General features: G+C 42.1%; 1 protein-coding gene across 3 annotated transcripts in view; it reads left to right on the forward strand.

Moving 5' to 3' along the window:
- Nucleotides 1–15495, forward strand: part of LOC117403063 (fasciculation and elongation protein zeta-2-like) — an 88538-nt gene that overhangs the window by 60515 nt on the left and 12528 nt on the right. For 2 of the 3 annotated variants that reach the window (XM_059024358.1, XM_034004943.3), the window contains exons 6-7: nucleotides 8702–8782; nucleotides 10203–10278. In XM_059024358.1, the coding sequence (XP_058880341.1) occupies nucleotides 8702–8782; nucleotides 10203–10278 (157 nt within the window). The remainder of the gene's footprint in view (nucleotides 1–8701; nucleotides 8783–10202; nucleotides 10279–15495) is intronic. The other variant, XM_034004946.3, reaches the window with a different exon arrangement.

Consider the following 15495-nt stretch of genomic DNA (forward strand, 5'->3'; position numbering starts at 1 on the left):
ACGCTGATGCAGCTCCTAACCAGCCAGCCGTGGAGACTGCCCAAGCGACGCAATCTGCTGAGTCAGGCATGGTGGACCTTATGGCATCCCGACTGCAGCTCTGGGTCTGGCCCCTGAACGGCTGCATTTGAGCAATTTGGGTTTGTCCAATAAGGTTATTGCCAGAGCAGCGTCCACCCGTTTCCAGTAGGGTACAGTGGGGCATCTTTCAGACATCATGTCTGCTTCGTGGGTTCGACCCCACGACTTGTCCCATGGCAGTTGTACTGCAATTTTTACAGTACCTGTTTGACGAAGGGAAATCCCTCTCTACATTAAAGGTCTATCTGGCAGCTATTTCAGCTTGCCATGTCAAAATCTACCCCCATTCTCCCCCCCCCCCCCCCCCCCCGGAGCTCACTTCCTGGAAGGGCAATTTTTGAAAGGAGCTCAGTGGCTTCGGCTGCCTATGAAGGATTTTGTTCCTCGCTGGAGGCTTAATGTGGTGCTAGATGCACTCATAAAGCCTCAATTTGAGCCCTTGCGTTCAGCTGAGCTGAGATTTTTTTCGCTCAAAGCATCTTTCTTGCTTGCAATCACCTCTGCAAAGCTGGTGAGTGAGATACAGGCATTTTCAATTGCGAAAGCATGCTTAATATTTGCAGAAGCCAGAACACAGGTTACGCTCCATACCAATCCTGCTTTTTTGCCAAAGACTATCTCGGCATTTCATGTCAACCAATCTGTGGAATTGGAGGCTTTCCATCCCCCTCCTTTCCAGTCTGACAGGGAGCAACAGCTGCATATGCTGTGCCCAGTGCTGGCCTCACTCAGAGGGCTCCAATAGACACAAGATGTGTCCTCTCCAGCAAAGCAATTTATACTGTGCACTGTAAAAACTACTGACCAGTAATGTGAATGGTTTGTATTCCCATGTGTCTTTATAAGGCTGTATGGTTAGTTATGTAAAGTGTTACGTCATCATGACTTGCCATTATTCCTGAAACTAAGGCAGCTGCGTTATTTTTTTATGTGTGAGAGGTAAAAGTGTGTTGTATAATAACAGATGGCGTAAATCATTAGGAAATAACTGTCTTTTCAACTTGGGTTCAGGAAATAAAAGCCAGGATAAACAAAAAAACTACTAAAAAGAGCTGTGTAAACCTAGTGCTAATGATAATGCTGCCATTGCCACTTTTTGTCTTAAATTTCATGAAGCAAAAATGGTTATTAATCACTAACTGATTGATTGTGCTCACAAAGCAAAATCCTGCAAGTTATATTCTACTTTTTTGTGTGTGTTTTGTACGACGGAGAGGGGGCAATGGATTTTTAAGACGGACAAGTAGATGTTTCTATTTTTGTCCCTTTAGACAAAGTTTTTTTTCAAAAATTGCTCACCCCTAGATATAATGTATGCAGGGAACTTGCATCTGAGCATTGTGTGATATAGTGCTGGCCTATACTGTGTGTCTGTGTTTGGATGAGTTCATAAAATGTGAGATTTCTGCAGATTGGTGGGCAGAAGGATTTGTGTAAAACGTCAAAGAGAAGCACGTGCTTCTGTTTCTGAAGGCTCCCATTCTGAATTGCAGACTAAGCACCCAAAGGACAGAGGATAAACTGCATTTGCTTCGCATTGCTGCAATCCATCAATGTTTTTGAAGACAGTGAGGGGATTACAATCCCACTATTCATCTGGATCTCAGATAGTACTGCATAGCCCACTGACGCTACATTCAAATGAAGGTTGGCTGCTGGGACAGGTTTCATTTGCAATGTCCCATAATCACATTCAATTTCATACAAAAATACGTTTTTTATGAGACTGTTTTTACTATTGTCTTACATTGTATGAAAGGGCAAATGTTTCTTTTTTAATACATTATATTGAAGAAGCATAAAACACCATAAGAAAAAAAGTAGGAAACTACCTAAACTGGATAACTTTTACCCAGTCACAAAAGAGATTTTCAGTGACTTTAGTTCAAATTTAGCTTGTCTATTCAGCTAATGCATTGCTTTGAAAAATGCACTTGGTTCTGGTTGAGGTGGCAGTGATAGAAAGGCTGGCTGTTCCTGCAGGCTCAACAATAGCAGCACTTTCTCTCATGGTTGATGCCAGACAAAGCTGTCCTGAGTACAGTAAAAAAAAAAAAAAAAAAAGAAAGAGAAAAAAAGAAAAAACAGGATTAAGCATTTTTATTTTTTTATTTATTTATTTTTTCGTAAACTATGTTTGTAATACTTTCACATTTTGTTATTTACTAAAGATGTTGGTACACACATTGCTCATTAACAACTATGTATCTTTATACAGCAGAGGAGAATTTTAACATTCATTAATAGTGGCAAACCTATTTTGTCAGTTAGGTTGTGGCAACATTTACACCACCTCAAATTGCGAGGTATGACACAGGCCCGGTTTTTGGGATGGAACCGCATAACAGTCTCGCGTTTTGATTGGTCCATGTCTGTCACATGAATATGTCGTCACACGAGTGGAAAAGCGTGCAGGCATTTTTAACATTGTGATCAGATAGAGAGAGTGATCTGCTTTCCACAACCTTACCATTAAAATATATTGTGGTATTACACTGTACTGATATTACAAACTATGAGGAATTACTTTATATAAATTATCATGTTATGCACAAATGTAAGAATTGGCTTTCTGTGGTGGTGTACTTTTTTCTTTCAAGTAGCATATATCTATAATCGTTTTTGCGATATATTTTAATAGTTTATCTCTAATGTAATCACAGTTTTACATATAGACTGCCCCTGTTTTCATTTACGTCCCAAATTCTGGGCCGCTTTACTTTTCAGATAATGTCCCAAATTCTGGGCCGATTCGGTTTGCAGATAACATCCCAAATTCTGGGCCGCTTTGGTTTTTAGATAACGTCCCAAATTCTGGGCCGCTTTGATTTTTAGATAACGTCCCAAATTCTGGGCCGCTTTGGTTTTTAGATAACGTCCCAAATTCTGGGCCGCTTTGATAACATCCCAATTTCTGGGCTGCTCTGGTTTTCAGATAACGTTCCGAATTCTGCATTTTCGAATTCAGGCCAGTTTTTGAGATATTCTGCTTAGCTGACAGCCGAGTTTCTAAGTCATGCATGCACAGTTTACCATAAACTGGACCGTTAATTCATTTAAGAGTACATGAATCAAAGTTAATGTATTTTTTACTCTCTTCAGAAAACATTTAGGAACATGGTATACCAAAAAAAAAGAAGGTCATCTCATTCGCTTATGTAATGTCCATCAATATATAGTGAGGCATAGGGGTTTATCAGAACTTCTGGGTTTAAGAGACCAGTGCCCTTCAACAACTTCAAATAAATCCTATTGTATTGTATTAGTCAGCATTTCCCTTATCTATTCCTGATCATTTATACTGTAGGTCAGGGGTTTTCAACCTTTTTTTGAAACTGTAGCCCTTCTATCTGGAGGTTTCAGCTCGAGTACCCCTTTACAATTTTCGCTCAACTGAATGGTACCTCAGTTACAATAAAATGGAGAAGATTTCCATTACACGAGAGTAGATGTTAAAACTTCATGCTGATTTGAACTCGGCTCTCGCCAAGATAAGCACCAACTAAGACGTAGCTTTACAGTAAACTAATGTGATCCATATGTGTCTCCCTCCATTTACGTTTCCTTCCATATGATGATGTAGATATCCTTCTGTCTGGTGTTAATGGCTGAAGTGTAATGCTGGCTCCAGGGATCAGCTTATTTTGCCTCCCTGGCGCATCAGCACACACAACGGCTGCGATGCTGGCTCCGGGGATCAACCAAAGTGCGGCCTCCCCAGCGCATCAGCATGACAACCATCTGGATTGAGCTAAGTAGGGTACATCTCTGGGGTTTTCAAGTGGGCACCTTCCATCCTCAGTGTTTCGTCGACTAGCCCACGACACCTCAAGAGGGCTCGATGGTGATTCTGGCGTCCCAGCATCACCCCCCTCCGTCCCCCACTCAACTCAGCCCAGCTTACTTACCTGTCCCCAGCCAGAATCTTTCCGTCTCAACCACAGCCAGTTGCTGCTCCTCTCTGCTGCTTCAGATAAGTTCTTCACTGTGCGACGCAACTCTTGGCCACTGAATCCGACGTCTCTGAGAAACCGGGTTGTAGAGTGTGCCACAAATCCTCGACAACCCACTTCCACTGGGTAAACCCGAACTCTCCATCCTCGCTGTTCCGCTTCAGTGGCTAGTTGAGCATACCGCAGTTTCTTCCTCTCATACGCCTCATCTACAGCATCCTCCCATGGCACTGTTAACTCTACCAGGTGAACAAGGCGTGCTGATCCAGACCACAAGACAATATCTGGTCGAAGGTTAGTGGTGGCAATCTCAGGTGGAAAAATAAGCCGTTGACCAATATCTGCCAGCATATTCCAGTCTCTAGCAGCTTCCAGTTGTCCTGGGCGAGGATTGGTTTTAACACCTTTTCTTGGTGGTTGCTCTCCTGGGCGGAGGAATGTTGTCTTTTGTGTGTAATGTTTTGATGGAACAGGTGGCAACTTATTGGTCATGTTACGCTTGTCTTCTAATGCTAAGGCCAAACATCGCAGCACCTGGTCATGGCGCCAAGTAAACCGTCCTTGGCTAAGAGACACCTTACATCCTGTCAAAATGTGCCTTAATGTTGCAGGTGATGAACACAAAGGACATGAGGGATCCTCTCCTACCCAGAGGTTTAGGTTCTGTGGTGATGGGAGAACATCATATGTTGACCTGATGAGGAAACTGATCCTGCTCTGTTCCATTGACCATAGGTCTTGCCAGCCAATCTTGCGTTGTTCCACACTCTCCCATCTCATCCATTCTCCCTGTTTGGCCTGGGAAATGGCCTTTATACACCTCATCCTCTCCTCCTGCTTTTGCACCTCGTTGACTACCAGCTTCCTCCTTTGAGCTGGGGCCGCCTTGTGCCATGTAGGAGGAGTTGAACTGAAACCAAGACCCCCTCTTCCATGCTGAACTTGCCCCATGATATCACCAATTCGAAGGGCAGCCTTTGCATCTTCCACAGCTTTCTTTGCCGCCCACTTTCTTCCAGTTTTCAACACAGGTGAATAATCTGATGACCCCCCCCCCCCCACGTTTATTTAATAAATCTGGGTGACAAACTGCTGGTTTAGGACAAAACAACAAATCATTCCAAAAACACTTGAATCAGTTAGGCACTACTAGTCTGACACTACAGGCCTTTAAATTGCAGTACCAATTTGCAAGTTGCTAAGTGGTTGCGTTCCTCAAATTTGCAGTGCAAAGTGATATCTTAAAGAATAGGGTATATAGTGCATTTTTTCGCCTCCCCTCGCTTTTGGTGCAAAACTGTGCTCCGATACACTCAGGCTGATACTGTGATCACAAAACACTTGGAATGGACTTAAATTGGTGCTTCTGTACTCTTTTTAGATGCACAACAATCTTAGCTAAAGAAAATGGGTTCCTTCGAGTTCGTAAGACCCACGACCGCCATTAGCTGAGCCTTACCCCGATGGTGTTTTTATAATGGGATTTGCCATAGGCAAGGGGGTGGTCTCTTATCGTACCCGTATCTCCACGACCCCTGGGCCAACAAACTCAGGACATTCTTTGCGTGCACAAGAGTCTTAGCTAAAGAAAGACATCAGCCACGGGTTCAAACGCCACCCCACCGCCAGATGGTGGGCGTTGCCCCAAAGGGGTTTTATAATGGGATTTCCCATAGACATTTTTCAGGGTGCTGTATCTCGGGTTCCGGGGGTCCCCAAGACTTGAAAATCGGTATGGAGGTCCACCTCGGGGCCCCTGTCGATCCCTCCAAGTGACGTGTCCCCAGCTAGAAAGGACACCAGTTTAGACTTTTTTTGCCAACCTGGAGCTCAAAAGCTATTGGAAATACAACCTTGACATGCCATCATGCTGAAAATGTGAAAATTTGTTGAAAATGTAGCATTTGAAAACGGGTTGCTCCCTGTGAAAGAGGACCCCCAGACATGACCCTAGGAAGTTCAACCCGATTTCTAGGCCCCGGGGTCATGGAGATATGACCCCAAAAAGGGTAGTTTTTGGACATTTTTGACAGAGCGTATCTCGGGTTCTGTGGGGGTTAGGAACTTGATTTTTTTTTTGCGTTGTGGCCCGCACAAGGAGTCACCATTTTCATGGTTCAAATGCCAGGACGGCTTGGCAAAGTGAATTTTTTCGTCATGACATGAGTTTTTGGGTGAACCACCACACCTTTTTAGGGGGTGGTTTGGGGTGCTCCCCCGAGTCTATATCACTTTGAATGGTGGTTCTACGTGCTCGGGTTCGAGAGATATGCCTGAAAATGTGTTTTATAACACTGCCATAGACATGAATGGGGCTGAATACCCGAAAATATATTTTGCAAAGAATTGCTACGGTGGGTGTATGCGTGCAGGGGTTGCATGGTGGTGTGTGCGTGCAGGGGTTGCATGGTGGTGTGTGCGTGCAGGGGTTGCATGGTGGGTGTATGCGTGCAGGGGTTGCATTGTGGGTGTATGCGTGCAGGGGTTGCATTGTGGTGTGTGCGTGCCAGGGTTGCATGGTGGTGTGTGCGTGCAGGGGTTGCATGGTGGTGTGTGCGTGCAGGGGTTGCATGGTGGGTGTATGCCTGCAGGGGTTGCATGGTGGGTGTATGCGTGCAGGGGTTGCATGGTGGTGTGTGCGTGCAGGGATTGCATGGTGGTGTGTGCGTGCAGGGGTTGCATGGTGGTGTGTGCGTGCAGGGGTTGCATGGTGGTGTGTGCGTGCAGGGGTTGCATGGTGGGTGTATGCCTGCAGGGGTTGCATGGTGGGTGTATGCGTGCAGGGGTTGCATGGTGGTGTGTGCGTGCCAGGGTTGCATGGTGGTACACGTGTGTGGGGGGGAATTGGAGTTCAGGTTTTGCGCACAAGAGGGGCGGGGAAAAGACTGGGAAGCGTAGGGTAAAAGAAAAATTACTACAGTCATTTATTTTCACTTTCGACTCCCAGTCTCCTTTCCCTCACTTTATGATTTTATTTTGTGATTATTTAATTATTGTCAAAATAAACGGCCTTCATCTACTCACAGTTGCAGTCTCATTTCTGTCCAAAAAGAACCTGAAACACTACAATATATTGATGGACGTTACATAAGAAAACGAGATGTCCTTTTTTTCGGAATACCACGTTCCTTCCCAAAAATAATATTAGCCTTTAATAAAGGAAAACGACTGCTTAAATTAATTTTCATGTATCTATTTCAGTGCATTGTAGTTTCTTCATATAATAAGAAATGCGTTTTTTAACATTTACATTTTTGTTTTTTTCATTAAAAAAAAAAAAAAAGATTTCTGGGGAGAGTAAAAAATACATGAACTTTGATTAATGTACTAAGGGTTACTCTCAAATGAATTCACGATCCAGTTTATGGTAAACTGTGCATGCATGACTTAGAAACTCGGCTGTCAGCTGATTCCCCTAAATTGGGCTGAATTTGGAAATGCAAAGCGGCCCAGAATTTGGGACGTTATCTAAAAACTAAGGCTGCCCAGAATTTGGGACGTTATCTAAAAACCAAAGCGGCCCAGAATTTGGGACGTTATCTAAAAACCAAAGCGGCCCAGAATTTGGGACGTTATCTAAAAACCAAGGCGGCCCAGAATTTGGGACGTTATCTAAAAACCAAAGCGGCCCAGAATTTGGGACATTATCTGAAAAGCAAAGCGGCCCAAAATTTGGGACGTAAATGAAAACAGGGGCAGTCTATATGTAAAACTGTGATTACATTAGAGATAAACTAATGTATCCTGTAACAAAACTGCAATAGCGTATATGTTTTATATTAAAATATATCGCAAAAACGATTATAGATATATGCTACTTGAAAGAAAAAAGTACACCACAACAGAAAGCCAATTCTTACATTCGTGCATAACATGATAATTTATATAAAGTAATTCCTCATAGTTTGTAATATCAGTACAGTGTAATACCACATTATATTTTAATGGTAAGGTTGTGGAAAGCAGTTCACTCTCTCTATCTGATCACAATGTTAAAAATGCCTGCACGCTTTTCCACTCGTGTGACGACATATTCATGTGACAGACATGGACCAATCAAAACGCGAGACTGTTATGCGGTTCCATCCCAAAAACCGGGCCTGTGTCATACCTCCAAATTGCATCTCAAATGATTAAACTTGCCTTTCACAATATCCCCCATGTACATTATTGGTTTAAAAATAAATAATTATTCATTTGGTTCAACATTAAGCATATGGTGTATAAACAAACCTTTTTATTCTCTAATCTTTGCGCATCTACTTGTACATACTTTATCTAGTGCATCTCTAATAAATCAATCGTCTTTGTATCGAGGACAAACTGAAGGACTTAATGGGGACAGTGAGTGAAGGGGAAAAAGGGGCAGTAACCTTGGATAACCAGCCTAGTGATCTCTTTGTCTCCAGAAGAAACTTGACTGATGTCATGGATGCATGTGCTTTTATGTTTAATGATAACTAGGAATGTCTTGCATGTACTGTACCTAACAAAATATGGTGCTTTTACTTCTGTTCTGCAGAGTAGATGTACAGTAGAGCATGTCTCTTGTTTCCAACTCCTAACTGCTTTTGTGAGTCCATGTCTCACATTTTCTACTTTTGAAATGTCATATGCTCTTTCTGTTTCTCTCTATCCTTTCATTTTCTGCTTCCCACTGTTTCCAGCGCTTCAGCATGGAGGGAATCTCAAATGTCATTCAGAATGGCTTCCGCCAAACGTTTGGAAACTCAGGCGGGGAGAAACAGGTGCCTCTCTTTCCATTCAGTGTTTGTTGTTTTTTTGTTTTTTTTTATTTATTCGTGCTCTTCGATATTTCAGTCATATCTCTCAGAAGCACTACTTCCATTTAGTTTGCCTCCTCTCAAAAAGGTTGTGAACAACAATTGCTTTATTCCACAAAGCACACTGCTCCTTCTGTGCATGCTGAAACTAATGCCTTGCCTCTACACAGTGTTTAGGCCATTTACATGCAAATGCAGGCTGATAAACAAGAACTGTTAGCAAGGCTCATCTCATTGTACAAAGGAAACTTAAGAAGGGAATGTGGTTGCATTCTGCCTTCCCCAGTGTACAGCAGGGCTGAATGGGAGAACCATCCAATGAGATCCCTAACAACCTTCTGCTCTTACCCAACCCATTGCTCTGACTACACAACAAACTGCCTAAGCATAAATGTTATGGAGCAAGTGAGTAGGTGGCTTATGTAGACCATCTTAGAAAAAAGTTTGTACTGGTCACTGTATTATAACTAGGTGCGTTGACAGTGACTCTTTTCACATCCAGCATTGCACAGTGCTTGTTTCACAATTGAAAGTCAATAGTAAATGGATTGCTTAATCGGTCATGAAACTGTTGTGCGAGAAGACAGCACGGTTAGGAAGTTAAATCGAGCTTGTTGCTTTTGTCCTAGTGTACAGGGAAGTCCTATGTATCTTCCAAGTACATTTACAGCTATTTTGCAAAGTGCCATTATAAACAAGTGTTCTTTTTGGCCAGGTATTCTGATTATCAGGTTAGTTTGTAACACAGATTGTTACTTTTTCTTATCTTTTGTCATTTGTGTTTGATCAACAACTCATAGAGACTTGCTGTATACACCTGTTTCATTTTACCTTATTACAATATGTATTTCCTTGCAGATACTTGGAGGTCTCCAATTTATTTATAGTTCCTCAAAAGCTGTAAAGAAACATATTCTTTACTTTGCAAATAAAGGCATAGTTAAGGTACAGTTAATGGAATAGCAGAACGCTGTTGCCTTAGGGGGAAACCAGTGCACATGGTTTTTTTTTTGTATATTCTCTTGTTTTTAACTCATTTGTCCATTGTAGTAATTAAAACAATGTTATTGTAACAGTTGTTTTACATTTGGTTATGTCTTACATTGCTCCCCCCCTGTGTTAAGCTTAAGATATATATTTTTAGCAGTTTAAAATAAAATATTTATTGCATATTGAATTATTACCTTATTAAATATTTAAAACCCAAGAAACTGCTTGAGCCTTCTGCTTTTTCTTTTAACTACGGTGGTTTTCTGTTCACTCCTTTACGTGGAGTGGACATGTCTACTTGGTTGTTAATTAGGGTGGATAGCAACCCCAGAAGGAACAGAAAATTAATAAATTAGAGAAGTCTGTCTGCTAACAAACCCTCTTTCTATTACAGTATTTGACTACAGTCCTTCCTTATGAGAAAAAGGGAGGACCACCGTCTGTTGAAGATCTTCAAATCCTCACCAAAAGTAAGTTAAGTCAAGAGCAACTTGCCACTGTGTACATCTTAAGGTTCTGTGTTGCAGAATTTAACGTTGGTCCTTTCTGTAATTATAAACCACTTGGGTGAAGAAACCGCTTTGTGTAAAAAATAAAAGGTCCCTCTTTCCACCTTCAGCTTTCTGTATTGCATATTACTACCTATTCTTGCTTTAGTATGCAATTTTTCTCTTGGTCATTGCCAACACTGAAACACATACTATTAAATTGACACTATTTAGTTTAATGAGAAAATGCTGTTTAAAGATTAAGCTTATGGGTGCTGTTGATGTGTACTTTGATTAACCTTAAGTGGGCCTCTGTCTAAACTACATACTTGGATGTGGGGTGGGGTGGGACATGGACAGACAGATAAGTTTTGCAGAATCTAGCAGTGTCTGATTGCACTTCTCATATGAGAAACATGCATGACTTGCTCTGCCTTCCAAATTAATTGAAGCCTTGTGCCACAATAGATGGCCCCTTATCTCTGTAGGAAAGGAATTGGATAATTCACTCAGCTAATTAAGGTTGATGGAAAGGGAAAAGACTCTGGGCTAAGACCACTGCAGCAAATTAAATACAAAAAATGCAGTACAATATATGTTTTTTTTTTTATTTTTATTCCAGCTGCCCAGTGTTAATCATTAGTGTTTTTATTTGTTTTGTACATTCAATACAGTTTTGAATTTCAGTTGCTTATTGCATTGAGCAAGGAACCAAGTATCATGAGGCTGTGTTCTAGAACCTGAACCATGTGGGGTATGTCACGAGATTTGGTTGTATAAAAGGCCAGTAATAGTTAGAGTAGTTGTTAGTTGGCTGTAAAATGGGGAGCAACAAAAATGTATCGGCTTAAAATATGCAGAATAGTGGGCATCACTGTGGTATGGTAGTGCATATTAAAAATACAAGCATTCCAAAAGTCTGCATTAAGTCAGAAGGACGCTGGACTTAAACAAGAAAAATGCAGAATAATCACTGAATGCAAGTAGTGAGCAAGAGTGCACAGGAGTTGCCCAATATGTATTTACACCAAACACCTGTGTAGGACTATGTATTGAAATGAAGCAAGCAAAAGGCATTTGGTAGCTTACTTTTCTGTCCCATGTGTACTTTTTAAATCTTTTTTTGCTTTAGTTGAAGAAAATTAGATACCCATAATACACCGTTAAAAAAACACAACACTTGGATTTAACTCAAGACTCTTGGGACTCAGGAAATGTTATTGTTTCATTGTCTGTGTGTATCCAAGAGCTGGTGTGGATAACTCCTTGTGGATTGAGGTGTAATAAGAAGATGTAAATCCAAATTTAATTAAACCTGATTATTTTTATTTTTTATAGTTGGGAGTTGAGGGTCGCATAATAAGAATGGTTTGAACCAGTGCTGATTTAAATGGATGTCAAGGGACTCTCCTTCTGAAATGGTGGGATCGAGTGGTTTTGAACTCTGTCCCTAATTAACTGATATCCTTCCAAGTGAACAGCAGTGTTCATTATGCACTTGGTACGCATGTGTGACTTTTAACCCTTTGCGGTCCATTGTCAGACTGGGTCCGACATTGCAATTATTCCTCACAGGTCCTTTGTCGGACTGGGTCCGACATCATTATAGCAACGCAATAAACGGGTGTTTAGTCGTTTTTTCTCCGGAAAAAGCCGAGAAAACCATTCAATTGCCGAGTGGGAGCGACAGGAGCCGAGACAAGTCGGGGAAAAAAAAAAAAAAGGCGTATTTCATGAATAGTCATACATGGTATCAGGTATCAGATAATGGGGCGTTCATAGTAAACAAGCTTGCTGAGTGCGTCAGCGCACTGAGACTATCATGGACATTTGCAGAGCTTTTTTCAGATGTTATAGTAATAAAATAATGACTTGGATCGCATTATTGAGGAGTTTGGTGATAAAACGAGTGATCCGGAGATGATCGATCGGTATGTACGACTATTATTATTATTATTATTATTTATTTCTTACATAGGTGAACGCTATAGCAAACGAAAGGGTGGGGCGGGGCTGGAGATGCCTAGTGTGTGCTTTGTTGATATGCAGGGCCATTTAAACACGTTTGACTGTGAAAAAAATACTTTTAAACAGCGCATATAAAATTAACTTCGCGTGTGAAAATTAATTATACCTGGCTTGCCTGACGCGCGATTAATAAATGGACCGCAAAGGGTTAAAGGGGGTGTGATGGGGTACACCTCGTCCCTGTATTATTATTTGTATATTTTGTATTATTAATATTATTATTATTATTATTATATTTGTATTTGACGGTGGGAAAGCCGTGTTTTTATTGTTCGTTTTGTTTATTAATTTAAAAACCTGTGTCAATAAGGTAATTGTTTTATTGATAATTAATTAAGGCTCCAGCCACAGTTTAAAATAACCAGCTCCAGGCTACTAGAGGGAGATATTGCCTTTGAGTTAGAGACGGGAGGACGGTTTGGAACGAGATCAGACATCCGAAGCAACTGCTACCGCTGTACCACTCGCTATTTGTTTGTTTATGTATTTTTGGCCATCGAGCCCTTTTGTTTGGTATAAAGTGTTTTGTTTATTGTTTGATTTATTATTAAAACCCGAGCGCAAACGCGTCTCGTTTCCCCTACCTACCTTTGCCTTTGTTTTGTATTGCTTCTTCCTGGTCCGTGACGTCAGTACTGCAACCACTCTGCCACAGGGGGTAATTGTAATTGTAAGTGAATCTGCAGCTGATGCATAGTTCACACACCCTAGTCTCTGTAAGTCGCCTTGGATAAAGGCGTCTGCTAAATAGACTAATAATAATAATAACCAAGCCTTTAAAAAAAATGACACCAAGGACAACATTACCATTATTCACCATTTTGCTGCAGATCATTTCATTTTCCAGACTTTATTTTCATTCATGTGAAACCAATTTATCCTTCCACCGTGACCACACTATACATGTACTTCCTATGCAACAGATTTTAGGACCCCACACTGCCAAAATGTCAATGTCCATGTGGCATTTTTACATGCATCTAGAGAACGGTATATTAAATGCAGTTGAAATTGATAAGGATATCTTAAAGTGGTTGTAGCTAACAACATGTTCTCTTTCAAGCACAAAATGTAACCATTACCAAATGGGTATGTACTTCCTAAAGACCCGAAACAAAGCTGAGATGCTGTTATGCCCCGCCCCCGAGGGCATAAAGTGACAGCGCTTGTATTTTTCCTTTCAAGACTGACCTGACAGGGGGAGCCTGTCAGATAAGTACTTGCTGCTTATGACTTTCGCTAACTATTGTATTTACATATTGTATGCGATAATTTATTTACACAATAATCGTTTTTTTAAAATGAATTATATTGTGCACTACAGCCTGTTGGTGACAGCTCTGCATCACCATTATGAGGGCTGTAAGTTCATCGTGCGTACTGACTGAGTGGTTTTGCCAGTAGCTTGCACAGGTGGGCATTCCTGTACAGTGCTACCCGCGGTAACTGCGAACTGGTGGACCCGTACTGGTGACAAGGTCATCGACCCAGGACCGAGGTTACCGCACCGGTACCGTACCGACCTGGTGCTACAGTCATTGAACCGGTACTGAACTGTCCTGGTACTGTCCCGGTTCCGACCCACTACTGACCAGGGCTTACATCCCCGGTCCGGTACAAGGCGGGCTTGTTCAGGTCTTGAACAGCGCCGTTGCTGTCTTTAAGCAGACCCGAGGCAGCACCTGTACAGTGTCACTGTACACTGCATTGCTACTTGCATAATGCCTGGGTTTATCCCTGCGAAACATGCAAGGCCAGTCTGCCTGTTGAGGACAAGCACGGCAGATGCCTGGGGCCAGAGCAAGGAGGGACTGGTGAACCGCAGCTTCTGCAAGTTTTGTGCACATTAATCCAAGCACACGCTGGAGAAACGTCTCTCTTGCATCTCTACAAAGCACTCTGCATTCCTCACTCCTGGACAGTGCTCTTCCCCATTGCCCTCTGTTAGAGAGGTGGTTGCATCCTCCCCACATGGCTCTGTGCCAAGGAAGAGTGGACAACGCACCTGGGAAAGTAGTCCACGCAGGAAGCCGTCTTTCTCATCCTCCTCTGCCTCTCCTCCGAGGAAGAAGAGTCGCCATTCCAAGCGATCGGCGGACTCTGAGCAGATGGAGAAGCTCTGGGCAGCAGTTTCCCACCATGGAACGGTGCTCACAGTTACTGCATGAACATTCAGGTTCACCTGTCCAGCCTGTCCCCTTGGGGTCCCAGGGGGCTCAGAGCGCAACTTAGCAGCATGATGACATGCTGTCCATCACCCCTCCTGAGGAGTTGGGCAAACAGGAGCTGGCATTCCCGTCTGAGGACGTTGCATCAGACAGCACATCCCCTGTCGGCAGAGCTTCTACCACTGATCAAAGGGGCTACTGCAGTCTTGCAAGTGCCCTGGTCTACAGCACGTGAGACAGGGCAGTCCATCTTTGATGACGAGCCTATCACCTCTCCGATGTCCCCCCCAGTGCACCTGGACTTTCTGTTTGAAATCCAGTCGTCCTGGGGTCACCCAGCTACAGCTCCTGCTATTTCCCAGTCTATGGACACCCCATATAGGGTGCACAGTTCCGCACTGTGCGTACCATTTGATTTTCACAATTTTGTCTTCATAAGTGTGGACTCGCATGCAGCTATCCAGATAAGCTGCGTACCTGCTGTTTTTATGCATTGAAAAAACAAAATATGGGTCACGCTTTATTTTAAGGGCCATTTTTTTTTGTTTATTAACTGTTAATAAACAGCTGATAAACAAACATGTTAATGCACATTATTTATTTTCTGTTAACTGTTAGTTAATAATGTATAATAGGCCAACTAAAGCTCCAAACACCAGAGCCCTATGGATGATCAATGTCCAGTCGATCATATGTTTGAAGTCGGTTCAAATTGTTACAGTAGTAATGTTTAGCAAATTAAATCAGGTGTTTATTAACCCCAACCCATAACCCTTAGCTAAAAATTAACAAGGTTTGTTAACAGTTCATTAACTAAAAAAAACACCCTTAAAAAAAAAAAGCATGACTGAAATATGCACTAAATTAATTTAATACGTAGAAATGTGCATAACAATTTTGCTGCACAGCTTGTCTGCCTCCCCTAAAACTTCCACTATCAACTACATCTCCCAGAATACAATGTCTTCAGTTACTAGGAAACTACACAAGAAAAAACAACCCA

The sequence above is a fragment of the Acipenser ruthenus genome, chromosome 5 (assembly GCF_902713425.1).
Source record: "Acipenser ruthenus chromosome 5, fAciRut3.2 maternal haplotype, whole genome shotgun sequence".
NCBI classification, from domain to species: Eukaryota; Metazoa; Chordata; class Actinopteri; order Acipenseriformes; family Acipenseridae; genus Acipenser; species Acipenser ruthenus.